The sequence below is a fragment of the Entelurus aequoreus genome, linkage group LG02 (genome assembly GCF_033978785.1).
Source record: "Entelurus aequoreus isolate RoL-2023_Sb linkage group LG02, RoL_Eaeq_v1.1, whole genome shotgun sequence".
Classification (NCBI taxonomy): domain Eukaryota; kingdom Metazoa; phylum Chordata; class Actinopteri; order Syngnathiformes; family Syngnathidae; genus Entelurus; species Entelurus aequoreus.
In genome coordinates, this window is record NC_084732.1 from 27,250,645 (window position 1) to 27,263,097 (window position 12,453).

Below are 12,453 nucleotides of genomic sequence, written 5' to 3' on the forward strand. Positions count from 1 at the left end.
TTGACATATTTATTATTAACCGTGTTAATAATCATGCTGTCTTTATGTTGAAGTGGACTGGTAATAATTTTTTTTGACGACACCTAGTGGTCACAAAAATGTGGTTAAGCTCATGACGCAGTAAGTAGAACGATGCAGACACGCTTGTTACTGGATACTTTCTAATTCGCTTCTGTCTTGGAGACTTTGTATGTGTGAGTAATATCAATCAATGTTCAATCAATGTTTATTTATATAGCCCTAAATCACAAAAGTCTCAAAGGGCTGCACAAGCCACAACGACATCCTCGGCACAGAGCCCACACAAGGGACGTAGATGTGAATGACTATGAGAAACCTTGGAGGGGGGACAACTTTTTATATCAAAAACTATTGTATCTAATTATATATATTTTGTAATTTAGATGGCTACACAAATGTTCACCTAGATCAAACACAGACTATTGTGGCAATTCGTTTCCAACCGTCCCAATAATTGATTTTTTGTTGTGCAGAATTTTTGAAAATATTTGATCAAATAAAATTAGTAAAACAGAGAAAAATGGTAGGTATGAAAAATATTGACATATTTATTATTAACCGTGTTAATAATCATGCTGTCTTTATGTTGAAGTGGACTGGTAATAATTTTTTTTGACGACACCTAGTGGTCACAAAAATGTGGTTAAGCTCATGACGCAGTAAGTAGAACGATGCAGACACGCTTGTTACTGGATACTTTCTAATTCGCTTCTGTCTTGGAGACTTTGTATGTGTGAGTAATATCAATCAATGTTCAATCAATGTTTATTTATATAGCCCTAAATCACAAAAGTCTCAAAGGGCTGCACAAGCCACAACGACATCCTCGGCACAGAGCCCACACAAGGGACGTAGATGTGAATGACTATGAGAAACCTTGGAGGGGACCGCATATGTGGGAAACCCCCCCTCTAAGTACAGTCCCTAGTGGATCCACATAACAGTGAGAGTCCAGTCCATAGTGGGGCCAACAGGAGACCATCTCGAGCGGAGACAGGTCAGTAGCGCAGAGACGTCCCCAACCGATGCACAGGCGAGCGGTCCACCCCGGGTCCCAACTCTGGACAGCCAGCATCTCATCCATGGTCACCGGAACCGGAATAACCCGGCGAGGGGGCAAAGGAGAAAAGAAAACGGCAGATCAACTGGTCTAAAAAGGGGGTCTATTTAAAGGCTAGAGTATACAAATGAGTTTTAAGATGGGACTTAAATGCTTCTACTGAGGTAGCATCTCTAACTTTTACCGGGAGGGCATTCCATAGTACTGGAGCCCGAACAGAAAACGCTCTATAGCCCGCAGACTTTTTTTGGGCTCTGGGAATCACTAATAAGCCGGAGTTCTTTGAACGCAGATTTCTTGCCGGGACATATGGTACAATACAGTCAGCAAGATAGGCTGCAGCTAGACCGTGTAGTATTTTATACGTAAGTAGTAAAACCTTAAAGTTGCATCTTAAGTGCACAGGAAACCAGTGCAAGTGAGCCAGTATAGGCGTAATATGATCAAACTTTCTTGTTCTTGTCAAAAGTCTAGCAGCCGCATTTTGTACCATCTGTAATCTTTTAATGCTAGACATAGGGAGACCCGAAAATAATACGTTACAGTAATCGAGACGAGACGTAACGAACGCATGAATAATGATCTCAGCATCGCTTGTGGACAAAATGGAACGAATTTTAGCGATATTACGCAACTATGCCGCAATATGCAACTATAATTAGTTGACACTTGTTTATATTGACAAATGTGCAGTTCTAGACTGCAATATTGTAACTCCAACAAGTAAACACGCTGCAGGACTGCTTGTAGTTAAACTAATATTGGAAATTGTATATATTACATACAAATATAATATAATATAGTATGTCAGTATATATTATATACTGCATATATTATATGTAAATATTACATATATGTTATATTTTATATTGCTACTATGGTACATTTTTAGTCTACTTTATACCTGCATTATCTTTACCATCCTTATCATGTCCATGCTTTGTAACTGAGCTACTGTGTGGAACAATTTCCCTTGTGAATCAATAAAGGTTGTCCAAGTCTAAGTCTAAATTTTGATGCATAATTACCGATATAATCCGATACTTGTTTTGTTTTTTTATGCTGATATTGGACAGATATGTGATATCAATATCGGATCAGGGCACCACTAGTGAGCTAGAAGGTCAGTATGAATATGTACTACATTTGGGAAGCCACCCTTTGGTGGGCCAAATCAAACGACTCGACGGGTCAAATTTGGACCCCGGCCCTCACTTCGGCCCCACCCCTGGTTTTGATGTTTATTTTTTAGTCTGTTAAGTTGAGCATTAACTGTTTGTATTCGTAAAAAAAATACAATATTTATCTTATGCTGTTAGTTTTCTTATTTTGTATTCATAAAAGGATGATTGAACAATTTGTTTCCCATGTATTTGCATTACCCCAAAATATGCACATCTCGTTTGATCTTGCACTTAGTAAAAACGTCTTCACCAAACAAAAATAATCCAGATGCCTACAATTTCCCTTTCACACTTTTTTTCAAGAAATTACCAACCCTTCTTTCTGCGTAAAACAACGCCTTGTTTGCATAGTTCATAAATGTAAACGTGTTTTAGGGTGAAGGCTTTATGACCAGCCTCTTTGCACCGTTCGTTTATGGGCCAATAAAATGATGCAAAAGTTACACATACTCTATTTATCCTTAAATGCCCCCACGCTCAAACTGAGACCATCTGCTCAGTTATTCGCGAACAAATAAAACCCACCCATAGCACAGGCTGTTATTGCGTGAGGACCCTTGTAAAGCGTCCCACTCTTGTTGCAAACTGTCGCTATCAGGAGTGCAGACGGTGGTAACACAGATGATTCCATCTGTACGACCCATCACAGCCTAATGAGGGTCTTGTAACTTTTAGTAGCGGTTATTACGTAAAGCTTGTAGTCTTAATGCCACTCACACATCCACAGGTGGTACATTTTCTTGCACAGGCTGCGGTGTTGGTCGGGAATCTCGTCAAAGTCCTGGTAGAAGCACGGCCTGAGCGGAATGAATCCGGGCAGCGGGGGGAAGTTGGGCTCTACAAAGAGATGGTAGATATTTGGCAACCATATGACGCATGCTGGGAGAAACTTGCATAAAGAAAATGATTTATACTGACCCGCCATTAAGATAGCAGGTTGACCCCCAATCTAGTCTCTTCAACCTGCCATAAGGAATCAGAAAAGACTTAAAGGGTTATTTGTATAAGCAATGATGTCATTGCTGGTGTATATACTGTAAATCACGGGTGTACAAAGTGTGGCCCCACTCAAAATCCCCCTAAAATGGGACCTGAAAATCAAGGACCGGTACCAAATTCAGTACTCTAATAAACATTGACCACATTTCATCGGTACTACCGAGTATCGAGTCACATAAAATCATATTTCAATACGTCCAGTTACAGACTAAACACTGTCTCAAACACTTGGCGAGGAATCAACCGCACAAGCAGCTCTCAGTCAAACTGCCTCCAGGTGATGTTACAATTTTTCGTACCAACAAAGCAAAAATGCCTGATCAAAACGCTCAAACAAAAAAGTAAGGCTCCTCTTTTCCTAAAGAGGAGCCTTAATTTTTCAGTGGTTTTCTATACATGCTAATGATTAGCTTTAGCAAATTTACATGCCGATTTTTAACACCTCCAGATTTGCTAAAGAAAACTACAACTAAGATGCATGTCACAATCAAACAGCTGGTGTGTAATAAGTGCCATACTTACAGTATAAACACTTTGTAGGGCACAACATGAGACTAGACTGGTACATTCAACTTCATGGCAAACGTAAAGTAAGGCTCCTCTTTTCCAAAATGGGCTAGCCCGATGCAAATTTTTCAGTGGCTTTATATACATGCTACTGATTAGCTTCAGCGATTTTACATGCCGATTTTAACACCTCCAAATTTGGTAATGAAAACTCCAACTAAGATGCATGTCACAATCAAACAGCGGGTGTGTAATGGATGCAATACTTACAGTATGAACACTTTGTAGGGCACAACATGAGACTAGACTGGTACATTCAACTTCAATCAATCAATCAATCAATGTTTATTTATGTAGCCCTAAATCACAAGTGTCTCAAAGGGCTGTTCATGGCAAACGTAAAGTAAGGCTCCTCTTTTCCTAAATGGGCTAGCCCGATGCAAATTTTTCAGTGGTTTTCTATACATGCTAATGATTAGCTTAAGCAAATTTACATGCCGATTTTAACACCTCCAGATTTGGTAATGAAAACTACAACTAAGATGCATGTCCCAGTCAGCTGGTGTGTCATAAGTGCTATACTTACAGTATAAACACTTTGTAGGGCACAACATGAGACTAGACTGGTGCATTCAACTTCACGGCAAACACTGCTGCCTAGCTAGGCAACACACCGTCGTCCAGAGCCATGTATAAAGAGAGTATGGCCAACTTGGATTCAAAGTTAGAAGCGAACATGGCACCCTGTAGTCACATGAGGGGCTTTTGATTTTCAATCAGAGAGTATGGCCACTGGATCTCCTAAATGATTGGTCAATATTTGGTTATGTTTGCTACCAACTTTGAAACCAAGTTGGCCATACTCTCTCCATGCATGGCTCTGCCGTAGTCTATACTCTACTGCCATCTAATGCCTTGGATTTGCAACTGCATGCATAGTCTACTATATAATACTTGCAAATGAGAAATGTAATTAAAAAAAAACCCAAGATATAACAACTGGACAGCATGGTTTTCATAATCAGCTATTTTTTTAATTTTACATAAAAACTTTTTTTTTTCATACTACACAATATTTATTACCTCACACAAACAATGTGCATCGTTGACTCCTAGGGACAGAGAACTGGTACTGTATCAGTTCAAATGTGAAAGCTGCCCATCCCTACTGAAAACCAAAATGGCCGAGATTTACATGATTTTCATGCATCCTGTCATATTGAATATGTGTATGCATTTCTGGCAAAATATGGTAAGTTTTCAAGTGTGTGTAAAAAGGTTTTAGTCGGCGAAATAAAACTAATTTGGCGTTTAGTGTTTTTATTGATAACTCTTGTAAACTTGACAAAACTTGACTCTTACCTTTCCCATAAACCTGTTAGAAACAGTCGTGCATGCACTGATAACATCCCACTTGGACTACTGTAACTCTTTATACATTGGCATCAATCAGTCTTCCACTCGTCACTTACAACTGGTCCAAAACGCAGCTGCACGCTTGCTCACAGGAACGAGGAAACATGAGCACATCACTCCTGTACTGGTTTTTCTCCACTGGCTGCCTGTTGTTTTTAGGATTCAGTTCAAGATTGTATTTGTTTTTAAATCTCTCCATGGGCTGGCTCCACCATACATATCTGACCTACTTATTCTGTACACCCCGGTCAGAGTTTTAAGGTCCCCCGGTCAGAGTTTTAAGGTCGTCTGACCAGTGTTTTTAGAGGGCCCAAGGTCGAAAATGAAGACCAGAGGAGACATGGCTTTTGCAGTAGCAAGCCCTAAAGTCTCCCTCTGAGTCTCAGAGCGGCAACCTCTCTCGATACTTTTAAATCTTCTTTAAAAACTCACTTACTTGCGCTGGCGTTTAACACAAGCTGGGCTGGACATTAGTAGGGAATTTTTTTTTTATTTTTTTTTTTATCCATTTCTAACTGTGTTTTATATATAGAATGTGAATTGTATTATTTTTAATATTTTTACTGTTTTACCTTTTGGGGGTTTTTGCACAATTTTTATGCATTTTAACTGTGTTTTTTGCATAGAATATTTTGTGCTTATTTTTGATTTTGATTATTATTTTTTTTAATATATTTTACCTTTTTGTTTTAATCTGGACAACACTTTGGGACCGTAGCCTGTTTTAGAAATGTGCTATATAAATACATGGACCTTGACCTTGACCCTTAATTTTAGTAAACAAGGTGTCAGGTGCAAGCCTGGCTCAGGGAGGAGGACGCCCCTGCCATGCGGAGTCCCCAGGGATTGTACCAACTAGTCCTTTCAACAAATTAAATAATTAGTAAACAAAAATAAAATATTTTGATGGGGTTAGATTCTGCTTTGTTAGTTATAAGTAAATAAAAGCAAATATGTGGATTTTTTGCTAAAATAGCTTATAGTGTGTGCATTGAATTGATTTAGCAACTCGAATGTACTACCTTTCTCAAAGTAGACCCCACATTTATAAATCTTTCTCAATGCGGTCCTTGCTGGAACAAGTTTGGACACCAAGGCTGTAAATGCTCTCATCATAGCCAAAAAAGAAGTGGGCAATAATTGGCCAGATGCTGTTATTCCCAATTTTGGAAAACTCATTTTATGTGCAGTATTAACTTCTGCAAAAAAATTGGAGTGCATGAGAAAGTAAAAAAGGAAAAGTAGTTATTTGCACCAACATCTGAATGTGTGAATGTTTGATGTGACATTTATTATACTACTGATATGTTGTGGTTTGATAAAAAAAAATAACATCAAAATGTTGCCTATAGCCACAGCAGTTTCTTCAAGGAGCTTGTGGTCAACTTAATAGAGACGGTATTTAAAGCATTAACTGTATTTTATTATTACTAAAATAATAAAACATGGGATAGTCGGTTTCAATTTTTCCACATTTACATGCAATTTGGAGTCATTCTTACATTTTTTTAGCGCCTAATCGCAATTCAACTATTCACAGAATTCCAACACCATCAAAAACAAAATGATGTGACTTTTTGAAGACTGGTCTGTTGTTACTTTTCTCAGCCAAATCAATTATGAGTTTTGTAATATTTCACTTGAAGATGAACGGCAAAGCAATAGATGTGCTGCCATTGCTGCAATCTTTTGTAACATTCCATATAACTGGAAAATCAAGTATTTAGGACCACAGTCTTGGACAATAAACACAATAAACATGCATGTTAGTTTATAAAAATTCATGTTTCCAGTTCCCATCCAATGCTGAATCACAACATTATTTGGAAAACCGCAGATTGAATATATAAAGGGAAAGATATCCACATCCATTGCTATTCTTTATAAAGTAAGTCACATGCTGAATAAGAAATGTCTGCATATGTTACATTATTATTTTATTTTTCTATATCTAACATATTGTGTTGAAGTTTGGGGAAATGTTTATAAAACAAACATAGACCCAATAGTTAAACTTCCAAAAAGGGTCATTAGAATAATACACAAAAAAAAAAAAAAAAAAAAAAAAAAAAAAAAAGAATAATACACAAAACATACTACTTTGAACCTACCAAACCATTATTCATAAGTTCTAATGTGTTAACATTTTCAGATATTGCGTTTTTTTTTTTTAATGGAAATTGTGTTTCGAGCAAAGAATAACAGCCTTCCAGCTTGTATTCTTTGGTTATTTAAATTAAAAAAAGAGAAAACTATAATTTACAGGGGATATTGATTTTTGAAATATGTAAATTAAGAACGAATATAAATTACAAATTAATTTCAGTTTTATGAGCTAAATGGTGGAACAAGCTCAGGGATGAGTTAAAGACATGTAGTTCTTTGTTAAAGTCTAAGAAAGCCTTGAAAGGTGAAATAATGGAAAATTATAAAATATAGCAATGATTACTTTCATCCCATTGATTTTTTTTTTAACGTTGATGTTCCAGGCAATCTAATTTTCAATGAATGTATAGGATAGGCAAATATAAGCCTTGGCTTCAGCCTATTCCTTTTTCGGTCATTCTTTTTCTTTGTGTGTGTGTGTATGTGTATGATTGTTAATATGTATAATCTGTGCTGTTAAATTGATCACACAAAATGGTTGATTACCGTATTTTTCGGACTATAAATCGCAGTTTTTTTCATAGTTTGGCCGGGGGTGCGACTTGTGTGTGAAATCAACACATTACCGTAAAATATCAAATAATATTATTTAGCTCATTCACGTAAGAGACTAGACGTATAAGATTTCATCGGATTTAGCGATTAGGAGTAACAGATTGTTTGGTAAACGTATAGCATGTTCTATATGTTATAGTTATTTGAATGACTCTTACCATAACATGTTACGTTAACATACCAGGCACGTTCTCAGTTGGTTATTTATGCGTCATATAACGTACACTTATTCAGCCTGTTGTTCACTATTCTTTATTTATTTTAAATTGCCTTTCAAATGTCTATTATAAGTGTTGGGTTTTATCAAATAAATTTCCCCAAAATATGCGATTTATACTCCAGTGCAACTTATATGTTTTTTTCCTTCTTTATTATCCATTTTCGGCAGGTGCGACTTATACTTATACGGTCATATACTCCGAAAAATTCGGTATATGACCAAAATGAACTCATTTTAATTCAATTCAATTCACATGATCTATGCTGCCTAAAACCACTAGAGGTCAAATGTCATAGATTATGAAATGCATAAACCAGCCCGAGAGTCCTTATTGTATGTCATTCTTGGGTATTTTGGCCTGAAAATCACCAGGAACGGCGATTTCCTAGTTTGTGAGTTTAATAGTACCCAAACAACTTATTTCTATGCAAATTCCGTTTAGAAATGCAGCTTTCTTTCTTGTGCACAACATTAGTCCATCCCACACATAGTGATTAAGGCTATTCAGTGGGGGCTAAACAAGCCGACGTCATTAAGGCGTTTGCGCCTGCGGGTGGGGGGGATTTGATGCCCTTTGTTGCATGCTGAAATGTTACTGATAACATGCTAACGAGCGCACACACACACACACACACACCCAAAAGGGGGCCCACACATTCACAAACTCACACACACGCATAGCGTGCATCCACCGCAAGGGACTCTGTGTGTGTGTACATGCACGGAAAACACAAAAGAGGACAAAAGAAAAACTGCAGAGAGGAATTACAGAGAGACATAATCTTCTTACCTTCTCCAGAGAGCAGCTTTGTCTATGCGGCCACAAACTACCACCTGAGGCCTCACAGGTTAGGGAATGTGACACTTCCAATCAGATAGTGTCTGAAAAGCAAACGGCAGCATTAGTCGATTATAGTACTTACTTCCACAGCCTTCCTAAATCCCAGATAGTCCGGCCTCTGACCAATCATCATCTGTGGCTCCAATGCTGCCCTCCTCTCAGACCAATAGGCATGGATTATTGTAATCCCTGACGTTGTATTTATGATCCAATCCCTGTACGGAGCTCTCTGTCCATGGTGCTGAACAATATAGACTTGTATTTATCCAGGATATTTTTTAGTTATTCACTTATTTCAGGTGATAAAAGCTACGCAAATGATAGTTTTGTGATGATTTCTCCTCATGAAAGATGCTTCACCAGGCACAGAGTCACCTGCATTATTTTGACAGCAAATACACACACAGGCCACAAAATTATTATTCGCACTGTATCTTACAACGCATGATTTGACTTAGGCTGGTAATGCATTTGTTTTTGTGGTTGTAGTTTGCATTACATTGCATCATACTGAGAGGGGTTTTTTAATATGTTGACTCCATGAATGCAACATAAGTGACGTTGAGTCTGTTAGAAGGGTTTCTGGGGTAAATGTAATGACATATTTTTGCCAGCTGAGGTCGCCATTTCACTGTGATAGACTCTGCTTTGACTGGGAGGGTGTCAAGGACATATAAACCACAATATTAGGTACACCTGCACATATTAATGCAACACATCCCAGGACAAGATCCTGCAGTGTATCCATCTATCTATATATGTCAAACAATGCTGATTACATGAAGCCATGACGTCGTCCCTCGATGAATTATTCACACGTTAATAAACCTCAAAGCCCTCACCACTGCATGGTACTGCATTGTCTATTGTATGTGCATGTATAATTAAAGTAGCACAGACAATGCCAGTTTAAACTTTACAAAAGTACTGATAAAAAAAATTGGGACATCGGATGATAATCTTCTTTTCTAACTTATAAATGTTACAATGTTAGATAAATGATAAATGGGTTATACTTGTTGTTAGTGAGGTTATCAATAGAGCCCACATAATTTGTGAATGGTGCCATTACCGAAGGCAGTAGGTCAGTAAGAGTCGTCGTTGTGGCAGCATTAATGTTGCGGCTGCTATAGTAGTTATTATTATTATTATTAGTTTGTTGACAATGAGTCAGAACTTCGATTTTTATAAGGTAATGATCGGACATTACTTTAGTGTACGGGAGTATCGTAACTTTAGAGGTGGTGACACCCCTGACAAGCACTAGATCTATTGTATTACCGATGCGATGCGTGGGTTCATTTATTATTTGTGTAAGACCACAGCTATCAATTATAGTCTGGAGCGCCACGCATGGAGGGTCCGATGGGGTATTCATATGGATATTAAAGTCCCCCATTATGATTATATTGTCGGCGTGCGTCACTAGATCAGCAACAAACTCTGAGAATTCACTGATGAAGTCCGAATAGGGCCCAGGGGGGCGGTAGATAACAGCCAGGTGGAGAGGCAGCGGTGTGACAAACCTCAAAGTGAGCACCTCAAACGAGTTATATTTATTATTTAGGTTAGGTGTAAGATTATAGTTTTCATTGTATATTAGTGCGACACCCCCTCCCCTTTTAAGAGGTCGGGCAACATGTGTATTGGTATAGTTAGGAGGAGATGCCTCATTTAGCGCAAAAAAATCGTCTGGTTTGAGCCAGGTCTCGGCGAGACCAAAGACGTCAAGTTTGTTGTCTCTAATGACTTCATTAACTAATAACGTTTTGGAAGATAAAGATCTTATGTTTAAAAAGTCCATATTATAGGTAGTGGGCTGTTTTGAGGATTGTTTGTTGAAATTATCAGAAGTAGCAATATTAATAATGTTGCGTTTATTATGCGTATTGCACTTTAAATAGTTTCGACCATATCTAGGAATTGATACGACGGGGATATTCAGATTGTTTGCTTGATGTTGCGATAAACTGAACTCATCATAGTTAGCTACCTCAGTACTATGTATGTCTGCCTCTGACACGGTCACAAAAGAAAAAACATTTTGTGAGTTGTGTTTTATTCTAAGAGAATTGCTATGTGTGCAGGGATTATCCAGCCTGACGCCGGCTAGTTCTAGTTTAAAAGGCTTCTTACCCGGAGACTCCATGCTTCTTTGGTTAGCTTTTCTCTTTGTTGTTAGCCCAGCTCGGCATCCCCGCTTCTGCTTCCGCTCGCACCGCTTATGTCGTCTCCATTGGCGGTCACCGCTAGCACTTGACTCCGCTGCTACAAAGGCCGCTCGATGTAGCCCACGAAGTATTCCCATGCTAGCGAGGAGGTCCACCGTACATGCATCTTTCAGTCTATAACGACCCGATCCATCCACATCCAGAATTGTCTGTCGGTCATATGTGATCACAGAGTGTTCACGCTTTGAGCCAGCTATGAAATTGACAGAAATGACGGGTGTTTTTTGCCAAATCGCTCTACACTCCCAAGAGCGTTAGCATAGCCGCAGCATACCCATGCGCCGCCATCTTGTCTCCCCACTACTACCGACCACGCAGTCTGATAGTTTATATATCAATGATGAAATCTTAACATTGCAACACATGCCAATACGGCCGGGTTAACTTATAAAGTGCAATTTGAAATTTCCCGCTAAACTTCCGGTTGAAACTGTCTATGTATGATGACGTATGCGCGTGACGTCAATCGTTGAACCGGAAGTATTGGTACACCATTGAAACCAATACAAAAAGCTCTGTTTTCATCTCAAAATTCCACAGTATTCTGGACATCTGTGTTGGTGAATCTTTTGCAATTTGTTTAATGAACAATGAAGACTGCAAAGAAGAAAGTTGTAGGTGGGATCGGTGTATTAGCGGCTGGCTGTAGCAACACAACCAGGAGGACTTTGACTTGGATAGCAGACGCGCTATCCGACGCTAGCCGCCGACGCTAGCCGCCGACGCTAGCCGCCGACGCTAGCCGCCGACGCTAGCCGCCGACGCTAGCCGCCGACCGCACGGATGATCGGGTGAAGTCCTTCGTCCTTCCGTCGATCGCTGGAATGCAGGTGAGCACAGGTGTTGATGAGCAGATGAGGGCTGGCTGGCGTAGGTGGAGCGCTAATGTTTTTATCATAGCTCAGTGAGGTCCCGTTGCTAAGTTAGCTTCAATGGCGTCGTTAGCAACAGCATTGTTAAGCTTCGCCAATCTGGAAAGCATTAACCGTGTATTCACAGGTCCATGGGTTAATAGTATTGTTGATTTTCTGTCTATCCTTCCAGTCAGGGGTTTATTTCTTCTTTTTCTATCTGCATTTAAGCACGATGCTATCACGTTAGCTCCGTAGCTAAAGAGCTTTGCCGATATATTGTCGTGGAGATAAAAGTCACTGTGAATGTCCATTTCGCGTTCTCGACTCTCATTTTCAAGAGGATATAGTATCCGAGGTGGTTTGAAATACAAATCCGTGATCCACAATAGAAAAAGGAGA

At 38.9% G+C, this 12,453-nt stretch overlaps 1 protein-coding gene across 1 annotated transcript in view; it reads right to left on the reverse strand.

Moving 5' to 3' along the window:
* The window catches only part of LOC133632059 (secretory carrier-associated membrane protein 5-like), a 33,211-nt gene extending 24,097 nt beyond the window's left edge, over positions 1-9,114 (reverse strand). Inside the window, exons 1-3 of the mRNA XM_062024303.1 lie at positions 8,919-9,114; positions 3,184-3,228; positions 2,983-3,102 (exon numbers count right to left, since the gene is read on the reverse strand). Coding sequence (XP_061880287.1) covers positions 2,983-3,102; positions 3,184-3,190 — 127 coding nt within the window. The 5' untranslated portion in view covers positions 3,191-3,228; positions 8,919-9,114. The remainder of the gene's footprint in view (positions 1-2,982; positions 3,103-3,183; positions 3,229-8,918) is intronic.
* Between the last annotated feature and the right edge of the window lie 3,339 nt (positions 9,115-12,453).